At 41.5% G+C, this 17,462-nt stretch overlaps 1 protein-coding gene across 5 annotated transcripts in view; it reads left to right on the top strand.

Moving 5' to 3' along the window:
* SLC22A15 (solute carrier family 22 member 15) overlaps positions 1–17,462 on the top strand; it is a 123,709-nt gene that overhangs the window by 85,016 nt on the left and 21,231 nt on the right. For 2 of the 5 annotated variants that reach the window (XR_001496419.3, NM_001193093.1), the window contains exons 9-11: positions 12,810–12,930; positions 14,434–14,506; positions 17,121–17,309. Coding sequence is in view for 4 of the 5 variants with exons in the window: in NM_001193093.1 (NP_001180022.1) it covers positions 12,810–12,930; positions 14,434–14,506; positions 17,121–17,309 (383 nt within the window). In the remaining variant the exon portion in view is untranslated. The other 3 variants (XM_059883551.1, XM_059883549.1, XM_059883554.1) reach the window with 3 other exon arrangements.

Below are 17,462 nucleotides of genomic sequence, written 5' to 3'. Positions count from 1 at the left end.
ATTATAAACAGTGCTGCGATGAACATTGGGGTACACGTGTCTCTTTCCCTTCTGGTTTCCTCAGTGTGTATGCCCATCAGTGGGATTGCTGGATCATAAGGCAGTTCTATTTCCAGTTTTTTAAGGAATCTCCACACTGTTCTCCATAGTGGCTGTACTAGTTTGCATTCCCACCAACAGTGTAAGAGGGTTCCCTTTTCTCCACACCCTCTCCAGCATTTATTGCTTGTAGACTTTTGGATCGCAGCCGTTCTGACTGGCGTGAAATGGTACCTCATAGTGGTTTTGATTTGCATTTCTCTGATAATGAGTGATGTTGAGCATCTTTTCATGTGTTTGTTAGCCATCTGTATGTCTTCTTTGGAGAAATGTCTATTTAGTTCTTTGGCCCATTTTTTGATTGGGTCATTTATTTTTCTGGAATTGAGCTGTAGGAGTTGCTTGTATATTTTTGAGATTAGTTGTTTGTCAGTTGCTTCATTTGCTATTATTTTCTCCCATTCTGAAGGCTGTCTTTTCACCTTACTTATAGTTTCCTTTGTTGTGCAGAAGCTTTTAAGTCTAATTAGGTCCCATTTGTTTATTTTTGCTTTTATTTCCAATATTCTGGGAGGTGGGTCATAGAGGATCCTGCTGTGATGTATGTCGGAGAGTGTTTTGCCTATGTTCTCCTCTAGGAGTTTTATAGTTTCTGGTCTTATGTTTAGATCTTTAATCCATTTTGAGTTTATTTTTGACACACAGCCGTTTCTACACAGAACCAAAGGGAATGCAGATTTGTGGTCTCTGGACTAGACTGGTCATCACTGTCTGCTCACTTCCTATCTATCCTAAGAGAGCAGCTGAGCCCCTCATGGATCATGCCCTTGGTGGACGCTGAGTAACAAACAGCACAGCAGAGTCTCAGATGTGCCCTGGGAATAGGATTCCTCTGACACACTTAGAAAAGTGGATGTTGTCTATTTTTGAAGATTTCCAGAGAAAGACATTCCGTAATGTTCCTTCGCAAATTGTCTCTATTTTTAATAGCCATTACAGTGTTAGAATGAGCCTCTTCCACTACAACGGAGCCCATTTCCTTTCATTTTATTCATCACTAGAGATAGTGAACATATGGTCACCCCTTTTTTGCATAATCCTTTCTGTCTTTGCAGGGAGTCATCTAAGCTATTCCTGAGTCTTCTCTACTTTGAGCTAAAAATATTTGTTCTTTAAACTTTCTTTGAACCTTTCATATTTACTCTTTAAAATATTCTGATGGCTTTCTTTTAAAGCTCAGTTTTTTTCAAAGGCCCGAGGTTTAGGCTACCTGTTATGAAAATTCCAGTAAATGTATATGAAGAAAGAGTCCTGGCCATTCAAAAACTTCTGTTAACATCTTGTACGTGAGTTTGGTGACCACTCACTTTCTTACTGCTTTTCTGCTCATTTGCCCTCACTTTTCCTTATCAAGCATACATTCACTCTTTCCTTTCTGCCAACTTAAGTGGCCCTCTACCTCCCAGCTCTTTTTTAGCATTTGCGTATGATTGTGGTGCTCAGTGTCTGAGGCACAGACATAGGTGTGCCTCTACAAGAGACAGCCAGTAAGCTAGAAAATAGATTGCTTGGCGTTCCTTAGCCTGTGTGTCTGTTCAGTACCTATTTGCACCCTGGTTGGCCTCTAAGTAGATGTTCTCCCCGGGGGCAGTGTTACAAAGTAGTCACTAATTTATTCCACAGATTGGTCGTCATACATTTTACCTGATCGCTATCCTTGATTAAGGGCTTCCCTGGTGGCTCAGACAGTAAAGAATCTGCCTGCCAAGCAGGAGCCTAATTGAGAAGATGGATAGTAAAGCTTGGGAAGGCCAATATAGCTGGAATTTTCTGGGACAAAATCCTGGAGAGGAGTAAGATCTATTTAGGGAGAACCCCAGAGATCTGCAGAAGATCGCTGAGCCCTTGGCTGTTTTCGGATCTGGCATGTGTCTGAGGAAGCTCCTGAGGCTGGAACAGAAAGAACAAGTAGAACAAATCTTAGAACGTGGGGCCACGCCTGGTTTGTGTTCTCTTTAGCCAAATGTGGAGTGTTGGGTGAGACTTCCTGGGCCAAAGTAACCCAACATGATAGGCTGTTCTGCTATAGCAGAGCCTGCTCGAAAAGCGCTTCAAACACTCAGAGGATACGGTGATTCCAAGTCACTTAACTGCATTCTAGGAAGAAGAACATCAATATGTAAAGGAATATGACATAATCTAGCACTTAACAGTGTAACATTCATAACCTATGGCATCAGTCAGTGTTGCCAGGTGTGCAAATAAGCAGGAAAGTATCTCCCACAACAAGGGGAAATGTCAATAGAAACAGAACCAAAAATGACACAGATAATAGAATGAGGAGGCAGGAACCTTAAAACAGCCATTTTAAGTGTATGCCATATGTTTACAAAGACAGAAGAAAGCATGATCATAATGGGCAGAGAAATAGAAGATAGAAGCATTATATGGGCAGAGAAATAGAAGATAGAAAAAGAGGCACACGTTACATCTAGGGATGAAACATACAGTATATGAAAATAAAAGCAGTGACTGAGATGAAAAACAGAAAAAAAGACGAATGAGGAGGGGACTTCCCTGGTGGTCCAGCAGTCAGGAGTCCGCCTGCTAGTGTGGGGGACACAGGTTCAGTCCCTGGTCTGGGAAGTTCCCACATGCTGCAGAACAACTAAGCCTATGCACCACAACCACTGAGCCCGTGAGCTGCAGCTGCTGAAGCCCGCACACCTAGAGCCTGTGCTCTGCAGCAAGAGAAGCCACCACAGTGAGAAGCCTGCTCACCACAACTAGAGAAAGCCCAACTATAGCAATGAAGACCCAGTGCAGCCAAAAATAAATTAAATTTTTTTTAAAAATCAGTGAGGAAGACATAGCAAAACACACTCCAGAATGAAACAAACAAAAGTTATAGGACAACACCAAACCCAACATGTATGCAATTGGAACCTAAGAAGGAGAAAGTTAAAAAAAAAAAAGATACTTGCAAAAATTATGGGCGACTACTTTCCAGATTTGATGATAACTATAAATGCTTAATGAAAAAGTGGTCAGTTCATCAGAAGGATATTACAGTCCTGATTGTGTGTGCATCCTGATTGTGTGTGCATCTGATAACAGAATCAAAGTTCAGAAAGCAAAATGGACAGAAGTGGGAGGAGAAATAGACAAATCCACCATTATAATTAGATATTTATAATGACTCAATGACTGATAGAAAAAGTAGACAGAAAAGAATTAGGATATGGAGACTTAAACAGCCAACATGAACTAACTGACATTTATCAAACACACATCCCTAAAACAGCAGAATATGCATTCTGTCTGGAAAGTGCGCCCAGAACAAGTACCAAGAGAGACTATGTTCTGGGCCATGAAACAAGTTTCAATAAATTTAAAAGGATTGAACTCTTACAAAAATGAGTTCTTTGACCAAAGGTGAATTAAACTAGAAGTCTGTAGTAGAAAGATATCAGGAAATCCTCAGATCCTGGATTTTAAAAACCGTTCTTCGGAAAAAAACATGGGTCAAAGAAGAAATCACAAAGGAAATTAGAAAATGTTTTAAAATAAACAAAGTACAATGTATCAAGTTTGTGGGACACAGTAAAGCAGGGTTTGGAGGGAAATTAGTGTAGTTAAAAAAAGCATCAGAGGGGACTTCCCTCATGGTCCAGTGGTTAAGAATCTGCCTGCCAATGCAGAAGTCATGGGATCAATCCCTGGTTCGAGAGGATCCCATGTGCCACGGGGCTACTAAGCCCGTGTGCCACAACTAACTAAAGCCTGGCGTGCCTAGGGCCCATGCTCCAGCCAAGAGTTATCCCGGCTTACCGCAACTAGGGAAAGCACATGTGCAGCAACGAAGACCCAGCACAGCCAAAAGTAAGACATTTTTTAAAAGGAAGTTTTCAAATCAGTTATCTAAGCATCCCCCTTAAGAAATTAGAAGGCAAATTAAAAGAAAAAAAAAGACTGACAAATTAAACACAAAGAAAGCAAAAGGAAAGAAATAATAAGTATAAAAGTAAAAATCAATAAAATATAAACAGGAGAATAATAGAGAAAAACCAATGAAACCAAAAGCTGGTTTTTTTGAGATCAATAAAATCAATAAACCTCTAGCTAAACATCTTATTTCTGCTTTGTTGACTATGCCAAAGCCTTTGACTGTGTGGATCACAATAAACTGTGGAAAATTCTGAAAGAGATGGGCATACCAGACCACCTGACCTGCCTCTTGAGAAACCTATATGCAGGTCAGGAAGCAAGAGTTAGAACTGGACATGGGACAACAGACTGGTTCCAAATAGGAAAAGGAGTACGTCAAGGCTGTATATTGTCACCCTGCTTATTTAACTTATATGCAGAATACATCATGAGAAATGCTGGGCTGGAAGAAGCACAAGCTGGAATCAAGATTGCTGGGAGAAATATCAATAACCTCAGATATGCAGATGACACCACCCTTTTATGGCAGAAAGTGAAGAACTAAAGAGCCTCTTGATGAAAGTGAAAGAGGAGAGTGGAAAAAGTTGGTTTAAAGCTCAACATTCAGAAAACGAAGATCATGGCATCGGTCCCATCACTTCATGGCAGATAGACGGGGAAACAGTGGAAACAGTGGCTAACTTTATTTTTCTGGGCTCCAAAATCACTGCAGATGGTGACTGCAGCCATGAAATTAAAAGACGCTTACTCCTTGGAAGGAAAGTTTTGACCAACCTACACATTATATTAAAAAGCAGAGACATTACTTTGCCAACAAAGGTCCACCTCGTCAAGGCTATGGTTTTTCCAGTGGTCATATATGGATGTGAGAGTTGGACTATAAAGAAAGCTGAGTGCCGAAGAATTGATGCTTTTGAACTGTGGTGTTGGAGAAGACTCTTGAGAGTCCCTTGGACTGCAAGGAGATCCAACCAGACCATCCTAAAGATCAGTCCTGGGTGTTCATTGGAAGGACTGATGTTGAGGCTGAAGCTCCAATACTTTGGCCACCTGATGCAAAGAGCTGACTTATTTGAAAAGGCCCTTATGCTGGGAAAGATTGAGGGCAGGAGGAGAAGGGGACGACAGAGGATGAGATGGTTGGATGGCGTCATCGACTCGATGGACATGGGTTTGTGTGGACTCCAGGAGTTGGTGATGGACAGGGAGGCCTGGTGTGCTCTGGTTCATGGGGTCACAAAGAGTCAGACATGATTGAGCAACTGAACTGAACTGAAAATCACTGCAGATGGTGACTGCAGCCATGAAATTAAAAGATGCTTACTCCTTGGAAGGAAAGTTATGACCAACCTAGACAGCATATAAAAAGCAGAGACATTGCTTTGTCAACAAAGGTCTGTCTAGTCAAGGCTATGGTTTTTCCAGTGCTCATGTATGGATGTGAGAGTTGGACTGTGAAGAAAGCTGAGCACTGTAGAATTGGTGCTTTTGAACTGTGGTATTGGAGAAGACTCTTGAGAGTCCCTTGGACTGCAAGGAGATCCAACCAGTCCATCCTAAAGGACATCAGTCCTGGGTGTTCATTGGAGGGACTGATGCTGAAGCTGTAACTCTAATACCTTGGCCACCTGATGCGAAGAGCTGACTCATTTGAAAAGACCCTGTTGCTGGGAAAGATTGAGGGCAGGAGGAGAAGGGGACGACAGAGGATGAGATGGTTGGATGGCATCACTGACTCAATGGACATGGGTTTGGGTGGACTTTGGGAGTTGATGATGGACAGGGAGGCCTGGCGTGCTGTGGTTCATGGGATCTCAAAGAGTTGGACACTACTGAGTGACTGAACTGAACTGAAACTAATAAAGGAAAAAGAAAGAGGACACAAATTACCAATATCAGGAATGAAAGAGGGACATCACTATAGAAATTTTAGGCTTTTATAAGGAGATAGTTTTGGCATAAATTGGCATAAACATTTTTATGCCAATAAGTTCGACAGGCAAAATGGAAAAATTCCTTGAAAGATACAAACTACCAAATTGTATAGAAACAAAGATAAGCTGAATAGCCACTTTATCCAGTAAAGATATCTAATTGGTAGTTTAAAACATTTCCACAAAGAGAATTCCTGGCCCAGATGGCTGGAATTATGAAACACATAATTAGAAACACTGGTAAACTATGAAACACATAAGGAAGAGATAATATAATTCTACACATTCTTTCAGAAAATAAGAAAAAGAATACTCTTCCAACCCAGTGTGTGAGACCAGCAATTACCGTAATACTAAAACCAAAAAAAGACGTAAGAAAACTACAGGTCAGTATCTCTCATTAATATAGATACAAGAATCATTACCTAAATATTAGCAAATTCAATTCAGCAATAAATAAAAAGGGTAATGCATTATGATCAAGCAGGATTTATCCCACAAGTGCAATGTTGGCTTAACATTCAAAAGCTAATCAGTGTTATTCACCATATTAAAAGACCAAAAGGAAAAACAAACCATATGATCCTTTCAATACAAGTAGGAAAAGCACTTGTCAGACTTCAACACCCATTCTTTACAATATGGAAATAAAAACAAAAATAAACAAATGGGACCTACTTAAACATAAAAGCTTTTGCACAACAAAGGAAAACATAAACAAGATGAAAAGACAGCACTCAGAATGGGGAAAAATAATTGCAAATGAAGCAACTGACAAAGGATTAATCTTCAAAAGATACAAATAGCTCATTCAGCTTAATATCAGAAAAACAAACAACCCAAAAAATGGGCAGAAGACCTAAACAGACATTTCTCCAAAGAAGTCATACAGATGGCTCATGAATACATGAAAAAAATGCTCAATATCACTTATTATTAGAGAAATGCAAATCAGAACTACAATGAGGTGCCACCTCACACTGGTCAAAATGGCCGTCATCAAAAAAATCTATAAACAATAAATACTGGAGAGGATGTGGACAAATGGAAACCCTCTTGACCAGTTATGGGAATGTTAATTGATATACCCACAATGGAGAACAGTATGGAGATTTCTTTAAAAAACTAGAAATAAAGCTTCCGTATGACCCAGCAATCCCACTGCTGGACATTTACCCTGAGAAAACCACAATTCTAAAAGACACATGTACCCCAGTGTTCACTACAGCATTATTTACAATAGCCAGGACATGAAAGCAACCTAGATGTCCATCAACAAATGAATGGATAAAGAAGTTGTGGTACATATATACAATAGAATATTACCCAGCCATAAGACGGGACAAATTTGAGTCAGCTCTAGTGAGACGGATGTACCTAGATCCTGTGATACAGAATGAAGTAAGTCAAAAAGACAAAAAAAAAAATCATATATTAATGCTTATATATGGAATCTGGAAAAAGTGGTGCTGATGAACCTATTTGAGGGCAGCAATAGAGACACAAACAGAGAACAGACTTGTGGACACAGCGGGGAAAGAGGGAGACACAGAGAGTAGCGCTGAAATGCATGCGTTTCCACGTGTGAAACAGATGCTGTGCTCTGCCCAGTTGCTCAGTCGTGTCCGACTCTTTGCCACCCCATGGATTGCAGCCTGCCAGGCTCCACTGTCCTTGGGAATTCTCCAGGCAAGAATACTGGAGTGGTAATTTGCCATATGAGGCAGGAAGCTCAACATGGTGCTCTGTGACGATCAACCTAGAAGGGTGGGGTGGGGTGGGGTGGGGGGTGGGAGAGAGGCTCAGGAGGGAAGGGACATGTGTGTACTATGGCTGATTTATGTTGACGTAAGACAGAAACCACCACAGCATTGTAAAGCAGCTATCCTCCAATTAAAGATTTTTAAAAATGAATAAAAAGACAATAGTATGGTGCAAATGCAAGCGGAAAAAAACTCACAGCAACTAGAAGTTTCCTTAGCCTGATAAAAGAAAACCTATAGCTAACATCACATTTAATGGTGAAAAGCTAAATTATCGTTCCCTAAGATCAGGGGAAAAGGCAAGGATTGCCACTTCTTTGGAGCATTTTACTGAAATTACGGAAATAGCTAGCGAATACAGTGAGGCAATTAAAAAGAAATTAGGGGGATCCAAACTGAAAACAAAGAAGTAAAATTGTCTTTATTCGTAAGACTACATGATTGTCTCCATAGAAAATACTAAAAAAAAAATCTTTTAGAATAAATAAATGAATTTAGCGGTCTTTGGTGCGGTTTTATTTGTGTATGTTCGCAATAAACACAGAGAAGGCACTGGCAACCCACTCCAGAACTCTTGCCTGGAGAATCCCAGGGACGGGAGAGCCTGGTGGGCTGCCATCTATGGGGTTGCATAGAGTCGGACACGACTGATGCGACTTAGCAGCAGCAGCAGCAATAAACAAAAAATTGAAACAAAACAAGGCTATTTAAAAAAAAATAAAAATATTAAATATCTAGGAATAGAATTTTTAAAATATGTATAAAACCTATATAAAACTATAAAATATAAAACATTGGGAGAAATTGAAGAAGACTAAATAAATGAATTGGTGGTAATGGTAATAATAAAATAAATGAAGAGTTTACCATACTCAAGGATCAGGAAATACTATGTAAGATGTCAAGTTCTCCCCACGTCAATTTATCTTCAGCACAATCCCAGTGAAATATTTATCAGGCTTCTTTTTGTTGATACATAGTAACAAGTTCAGAGAAGGCTATGGCACCCCACTCCAGTGCCCTTGCCTGGAAAATCCCATGGATGGAGGAACCTGGTGGGCTGCAGTCCATTGGGTCGCTGAGGGTCGGACACGACTGAGCGACTTTACTTTCACTTTTCACTTTCATGTGTTGGAGAAGGAAATGGCAACCCACTCCAGTGTTCTTGCCTGGAGAGTCCCAGGGACAGGGGAGCCTGCTGTCTATGGGGTTGCACAGAGTCAGACACGACTGAAGTGACTAGCAGCAGCAGTGACAAGTTAATACTAAAATTTCTATGGAAATGCAAATTATATCCAAAACAATTTTTTATCAAGAAAAATTAAGTTGGAGGATTTTATCCTACCTGATTTTGAAACTTATTATAAATTTGTATTAATCAAGACAACATGGGGGGGTTCCCTGGTGGTCCAGTGGTTAAGCTTTAGTCCTTTCTCTTCAGTAGCCAGGGTTCAACCCCTAATTGGGGAACTAAGATCCCACAAACTACGGAGTGTGGCCTAAAAACAAGAAAAAGAAAAGAAAAAAAAAAAAACAGTAAGTATGGTATTGGCATAAGAGTGAATGTATAGGACTTCCTAAATACCCAGTGGAAGCAGAAGCATAGATCCACGAAAGGACTTTGATAAAAATGTTCATAGTATATAATAGTTCCCAAATGCGCCCCAGCTGAGGAATGGATAAACAAATTGTGATATATCCATACAAAGAATTACTCACCAACAACAAAGGAAGACATTAAAACCTTCTGATACATACAGGGTCGTGGATGAATTTCAGAAGCATTAGAGCTCTCTGATAAATTTTTAACATATTCACAAAATAGATTTTTAGCATATTCACAAATAGTAGAAATTTACTGTAATCGCCCAGTGAATTAAGTGGATGATAAAGTTGAACTTTTACTCTTTGGGTCAGTGCAATGTGACTATAATATACTGAGATATGTATTCTGGTGACCCCAACGGACTCTGAGAAAACTTCAGATAACTAGTTCTGAAAATGACATCCTTAGTAGCTACATCATTGGAATTAACTTAAAGCCTTTTAAGTTCATTACTTTGAAGGATATAAGTGTTTTGAAAATTCTGTTTTTTCCCTCACAAAGATAATTGAGCTTAAGTTTTCCTTTTAAAACACTCTTTTTTCTCAACAGTCACTTTGAACATTTATAAATAGCCAATAATATATGATTTCATTTTTGGATAAAGAACCAAGGTCAGAAATCCAGGGAACCAGCCCAGTGGCTGCAAAGCCTGCCTCATCATTGGCTCATGATGACCAACAGCCCAGCAGCTCCACAGGGGAAAGGCTAAGAAATCATTTTGTGGTAATCAGAGCTGTCTCAAATTGACATGAGCTACTCTGGGGAAAGTGAGCTTCCCCACGTTCAAGTGGCCACTGCAGACTCCATTGGCAGGAACATAGAGGGGAAGTTTCAAGCAGCAGATGAGGTGTCGGGCTGATGGGAGCACTCTGTGGGTATGTGGCTGGAGCCGGGCTCCCCAGATGAACCGTGGCTGGAAGTGTCCTGAACCTTGCCAGGGAGACATCTTTCAGCTTGGGGTCTTGTGGGTGTTTAGATGTCACCTTCTGTGACATATTATATGAATTTAATTTTCAGGATGACAATCCCCTAACCTGTTTAAAGATGTAGAGTGTCTCCAGCTCTGTTCTGAAAGATGCCGTCCTGTGTGGGTTGAAAACAGTCCCAAAGATCATTTGCAATCAAGCAAATGTGCACATTTCTGTTTGCTTCAGTGCCACTCAAGACACTTCCTGACTCCCCCGGTTTCCTGAAAAATCACTGATGAATTTAATTTGCCCTCATTATTGGTTTACTTGAATTTTTTATATATCAAAGTCCCAGTCCTATACCTTGAACATGATTGTTTTTCCAGAAGCAAGCACCTCATGGCTTGAAATAATATATTCAGTACTTAAAATCGCTGACATAGTCTTCCAAATGGCCTGGCAGAAGAGAAGCAGGCCCCAGATGGTCGAGTTTGGCAGTGCTGGGCCACTGCATTCAGAACATCATCTTTAGAATGCCATCTTTAAAGTAGATGAAGATTTATTTCATAGTCAAGCTGGGAATGTGAAACTTGTATTTTGGAATGGGGTGTATTATGTGCCTCCCTCTTCAGATGTCTTCACTTAAATTAATCCCGGTCCTAGTCTTTACACTTATCCATTCATTAAATATTTAGTGAGCACCTCTGTGCCTCAGACTATGGGAGGTGCCATGAGGGAAACAGACACAAACAAAGCCTTGGCCTCAGAGAAGTCAAAATATATTTGGGGCAGACAAACTGGAAAAGTAAGCAACTACAAGAGAGTGTCTGAAACATGCCAGTGGCGCGGACTGGGGAATAGGGGCCATGAAAGTCAAGGGCAGGAGAGGATATTGCATTTGAGTTATTTAAGGGAAGAGTGGTTTTGATGAACCACGTATGCAGTCCCAAGGAAGGGACAGGCATGTTCTATTACACAGAAATGTCAAGGAGAATGAGAAGCAATTACTTTGGTGATCAGGACATTGCTGTTGACCTTCAAGAATAGGAGTTTCAGGAGAGGATGGTATTGGAAGCCACATTGTAGTGAGTCACAAGGCAGATGCATTTGAGGAAAGGGAGGGTCAGTCACTCAGGTCAGTCACTCATTGCAGATGTTTGATTGTGAAGTGAGGAAAAGTGCAATAGAGCCAATGAGAATTTTGGGTATTTTTGTAGAAGGAGAAATGTGTTATTTTGAAGGTGGAGGCTAGTGGATTGCTGAAGGGAAGAAGTTAAATATTTTTGAGGAATAATTACATTGTAAGATCCCAGAGAAGATAGTTATTAATAAAAAGAAAGAACCACTGGACAATTGATAGCATTTTAGATAGGGAAATGAACTGGCATAAACTGTATTTTTGCATTGTGTGTTTAAAGAAAAAGGTTACATTAGGAAACTCAAGTATCATTATTGATTAGTAATCCAAGTAAGAAGTTGGGGAGGAGGAAGGATGAAAAGTAGTTCCATATTTAGAATCTTGTTCTTTAAGGAACATTAATGTATACCTTCTGGTAATAGTTTAGTGGGGTTATTACTTATCTTTGCAATGGAATGCCAAGGAATACAAACTGAAGATTGGAGTTTGGGGAAATTTACTCCTCTCATGTATCAGGGCTTCTCGTGCTGATCATTGATTGTTGAATGAGGTTGGGAAGAAAGGAGAGGCAGGTAATACCCGTATAGGTAGAACTCACGACTTCTGTGCCACTCACTCGACTCCAGTACAGACGTTTTCAGGGAGCTCTGTCGTTCAGGAGTGAGTGCAGGTTTTTTTTTTTTTTTTTTTTTAATCTAATTGACATATAGTTCATTTACAATGTTGTGTTCATTTCTGCTGTATAGCAAAGTGACTCAGTTATACGTATATATTCTTCTTCACATTCTTTTCCGTTGTGGTATATCACAGGATATTGGATACAGCGTCCTGTGCTGTAGAGTAGGACCTTGTTGTGTATCCATCCTCTGTGTAATTGTCTGCATCTGCTAATCCCTAACACGCTGGAAGACTGAGCACACACACAGTCCCGAACTCCCAGGTTCTCCCTCCCCCACCCCCATCCCGGGAAACCACAAGTCTGTTCTCTCTATGTGAGCCTGGTTCTGTTTTGTAGGTATGTTCATTTATGTCATATTTTAGATTCCGCATGTAAGTGACATCATAGGGTATTCGTCTTTGTCTGACTTAGTATGATCGTCTCCAGGTCCACCCTATTGCTGCAAATGGCATTTTTTATGACAAAGTAATATTCCATTGTATATGTAAACACACACACACACATATATATCTTCTTTATCCACTCATCTGTCAATGGACATTTAGGTTGTGTAGGTTTAATCACCCATCATGATAGCCACTGTGAAAGATTTCCTGGGGCTGGCCAAAATGCTGAGAAATATTTTTTTGTGCCGTTTGAGATGACTAAACCTTTTGCATGTGTGTCTAGTTATACGACCGCTCTGCTACTTGAGATCACCATGAATGTCTCTTACTCCTTCAGAATTAAGTGTGTCATTCAGAGGGATTTTTCTCCACCGAAGACCTCACAGGTATGCAACTTGTCTTCCTCAGACACAGGTGTGTTTGCAGTGGTGAACAGCCATTCCTTGTCCCTGCTGGGAAAGCTGACCATCAGCGCTGCCTTCAACATTGTGTACATCTACACCTCGGAGCTCTACCCCACAGTCATCAGGTACGCCTTGCCCTCAGCCTCCGCCTTCACATTTCCTGCATTTTGCTGTAGATTTTTGCATTGACAGAGGTGCGGTCCTCACTTCTAGAGCACAGCCGGTGGGGGCCAGAAGCAACGCAGTAAGCAGTCATGAACCCAGGGCCTGTGGAGGCTCAGTCTTGCCCTACTAGCTGAGGAAAATGTTGCTTTATCTTTGGCTGAATTCCCTGTCCGTCTTGTGAGAGAATTACTCTACACTAAGTGTATCCCATCACCCGAATAGCGCTCGTATGTTGTTTTTATTTCAGTCACTTGAGTGACTCAGACACCCCTCCCTCCTGTGCCAGGCACGCAGTGGACCAGAGAACAAGGTCCCTGTTATCATAGAATCTGTATTTTAGCACAAAATACACATATTTCAAAAGAGATAATCCTTTATAGTTATAAGTGAATATTATATTTACATGTTAAAAGTAGTTTTTAATGACAAGGACATGCTTATATCAAAAATAACATATTCAAAAACAAACCAAGAAAAGCCTCAACATATTTCTTTCCAAGTTTCCCCTCATAAAATAAATTTGAAAACAAGAAACCAAACCTAATTTGAAGGGCAGAGATGCAGCTTAGTCTTTGCAGAACTGGCTCTGTGTGCTGGGTCTTGGTTCCCTATTTAGCATTTTCCCAATCTTTTTTGAGGATCATTCCAAGTGGACTCCATACAAGAAGACTAATGGTTCTGTCTACCTTTTTCCCAGTAAGAGATCAGATTGCCCACAATTGGCTTATCATTCCCTGGTTATTCCCAGAAACTGCTTTCTCTGGCTATTCCCTATAAAACTAGGATGGCCATTTGGTTCCAAACTGGGACACTTTTCAGAGTGAAAGTGGACTTGTTAACAATTCAGCTGGGATAACAGAGTGCTGTATGATCACACTACTTATAATCATTATCATTTTCATTTCCTCCCTGCTCCTTAATACCCACACTCCCAGAAAGGTAATGTTCTTGGTTTCCTGAGAAAATATGTTCAGCCAGTTCCTATTTATATGCCTGATCCTTCTGTAGCTAATTAGTTGAGTTTAAAAGAATGGACAGACTTTTCAGACCATAAAGCCTTGGCTTTTCTTTGACTATTTGAACTAATAGGAGACCTAAAACATGAGAACATTTAACAAGAAATATTCACATGCTTGTTTTTTCACCAGCCTCTATAGCTGCACTGTCCAACCTTGCATGTAGCTATGTAAGTTTAAATTAATTAAAAGTGCAGTTCCTCATTCTTACTCACATTGAGCATTGAGTAGCTGCATGTGTCTGGGGGCTTCCATGCTGGACAGGGAACTTACAGAACATTTTCAGCATCATAGAAAGTTCTAATGGGCAGTACTGCTTATAGTATCCTGTACTTCCACTTTGGGATTTGTTATTCCGAGCCCACTATCCCTTAGAGCCTTAAAATTGTCCCCCTAGAACTTACTGGTTTTTTTTGTTTGTTTTTTGCTTTTTCTCATACCTTACAGGAATGTTGGGCTTGGAACTTGCTCCATGTTCTCCCGAGTTGGTGGGATCATTGCTCCCTTCATCCCCTCACTGGTTGGTTTGTACCTCCTAGTTTTGTCTTTCTTGATTCTCTGCTTTGTAAATGTTTGTGCTCTTGAGTAGAAAGAGGCAGCAAGCAGCTGCCATTGAAGATGAGCCGATGCAAATGAGAACCTTGTGCCTTTTAGATTAAGGATCTGTCAGTGCAGATGGACACTTCCCAGGGGTTGACTGTGTTCACTGCAGTCAGCTGATGCCAGCCTGAACCCTCCTGTCCCTATTTGTAAGTTAGCAGATTAGTGAGCATTTCTGAAGTTTCTGTTGTGTGCTGGGCTCTGTGCTAAGCCTCTTACATATATCGTCTCATGCAGTCTTCACCATAACCTTATGTGCTATGCGTTGGTACCCTGTATTAATAATGAGGAGAACAAAGCACACCACTTGGAAAAGAAAGTTACAAGAGAAATGTGTGAAAGGGAGATATGAATAGTGTAAATTCCATCCCATCTTCAAGTGTCCATGTTCTGCGAAAGATCCCATGGAGCCCCCCAGGCACGTCTCTGTTGGTCTTCTCTAGGACTTTCCCAGCCAAGACTTATTGAAACGTGACTAGGTTTGATGTGAGGCTGTGAGCCTGTTCTATAGACAACCACTCATCACTCAGGCTACGACTCACCACACCCTAGTATAGGATATTTCTGAAGTGCCATTGTAGCCTTTTCTTTTCTTGAGGAAGCAGGATATACTTCCTTTTTCTGAGTATCTCTGATACTGAGTCCAAGCTTTCTCTGTTTGCTGAGTGACAGGCCAGTCAACCACTAATGTCTCAACAGAACCATCTTGTCAGAGTCTGAATGCTAGGTTCTTTCATAGAACACAGAGTCGGAGGAGGTGAAGAAATAAAATAAAAAGGCCATTAATCTTGCAAATATCTCCCAGAATGGCCAGCCTGGAGAGGGGATGTGATAATCTCTTCTTTCTTGCAGCAGTTCACAGGTGGCCAGGGTCAGATTATCTTTCTGTGAGTTGAAGAATGGCACTTTAACCCTCAAGCATGGTTCTTTGTGTGCTATGTGCGTGCTAAGTTGCTTCAGTCGTGTCTGACTCTTTGCCACCCTATGGACCATAGCCCACCAGGCTTCTCTGTCCTTGGATTTCTCCAGGCAAGAACACTGGAGTGAGTAGCCATCCCCTTCTCCAGGGGATCTTCCCGACTCAGGGATCGAACCTGTGTCTCTTATGTCTCCTGCATTGGCAGGCAGGTTCCTTACCACTAGTGCCGCCTGAGAAGCCCAAGGTTCTCTGAGGCAGGCCATTATGTATGATTATAATGACAAAAGCAATGAAAAGCAAGTCAAAGAAACAGATCCAACATGAAGTAAGAATTGACTCTTCCCTGAGACATCTCTCCATGTTTCACACTCAATTTTAGATTACAAGACCCTTTGTATAGGTCTTACTAGTTCCAGTCTGCAAAATGTGTCCAACATTAGGTGTTTATCATTAAAGATACCCTGTTTTGGATGGCTGTCCTAGAACGTTATAAAACCCAACATGGTGTTTCCCCCTGAGTCCGGCTAAGTTGAGAAGAGGTGAGTGTTCCCCTTGGTTCAATCACACACCTGCAGTGTGGTCACGTGTTTGCATGCAGAGGGCCGGAGTCCCCCTCTCCTCCTCCCCTCACCTCCCTCTCCTCCCCCATCATGTCATCACCTTTGAAAAATCAGGAAAAGATGACCAAAGCAGACATTCTAACTAGCCACAGAATTTAGAAGCCCAAACCAGAGATGACAAAACTAGGTGGTTCCCATGCAGGAATTTAGGAATGATAATCAGTTCAGGAATCTCCTGGAGCCCAGTCCTGCAAGGACCATAGTATTATCTTTGAAATGATATGTTTGTATTTAAATTTTCCTGAGAATGTCTTTTGGATCAGCCTGCTAGCATATCAAAACCACATGTGTAGGTTTCTCTAGGCTTTTCTCTTCCTTTTCAGGGTGTTCAGTTCAGTTCAGATGCTCAGTCGTGTCCGACTCTTTGCGACTCCATGGACTGCAGCACGCCGGGCTTCCCTGTCCATCACCAACTCCCGGAGTTTACTCAAACTCCTGTCCATTGAACAGCAAGGAGATCCAACCAGTCCATCCTAAAGGAAATCAGTCCTGAATATTTAAGGGTGTTTACACCTTTAACCCCCAAGCCTCTCAGTTCTGGTGCTTAGGGAATCAGCACACGTGTATGAGACTGTTTGGCCAGTTGCAGGGTTGGGAACTTTAGAAGTCATTTGCAGTGTTGCCTGCATGTGGAGATCACCGTGTCCCAGGCCACTTGCCTCAAGTGGGAGCTGAGTGTCTGGCTCACCCTGGCCATGTGTCTACGCTGCCCCTACCACAGCCCCCACCCGAGCATGAAACAGTCTGCTGCTTCTGCTCCACAGCCAGCAGTCCTTTTTATCTGCTCAGTTGCATCACTGTGCCTGAGGACTGGCTCTGGTTTCCCCCGGTAATTCTCTATGGGAAGAGAAGGAAGGCTGCGTGGTGTATTCTAGTGGGAAAGCAGGACCTGGACAGTAAGCGTGGCAGGTCCTTAGTCATGAGTGCTGATGTCACCTGCCAGGAAACTAACGCTGAGCTTCTGTTTGTTTTCATTCCGCTCCCTGTCCCCACAGAAGTATGTGCAGTGGTCTTTACCCTTCATTGTCTTCGGAGCCACAGGGCTGACCTCAGGCCTCCTGAGTTTATTATTGCCAGAAACCCTTAACAGCCCATTGCTGGAGACATTTTCTGACCTTCAAGTATACTCATATCGGAGGCTAGGGGAGGAAGCATTATCTTTACAGACCTTGGATCCCCCTCAGGTATGACACAATTGTTCTTATCATTCTGCTTTACTACATGATGACAGTTTTGGGGGTAATAAAAAGAAAGAATGTCTGGTTAGAGTAATGTGTGTGTGCTCAGTCACATGGGCTTTGCAGCCCCACAGGCTGTAACCTGCCAGGCTCCTCTGT

This window comes from Bos taurus, chromosome 3, assembly GCF_002263795.3.
Source record: "Bos taurus isolate L1 Dominette 01449 registration number 42190680 breed Hereford chromosome 3, ARS-UCD2.0, whole genome shotgun sequence".
In the NCBI taxonomy this organism is placed as follows: domain Eukaryota; kingdom Metazoa; phylum Chordata; class Mammalia; order Artiodactyla; family Bovidae; genus Bos; species Bos taurus.
This window is presented reverse-complemented; position numbering and strand designations above follow the sequence as displayed.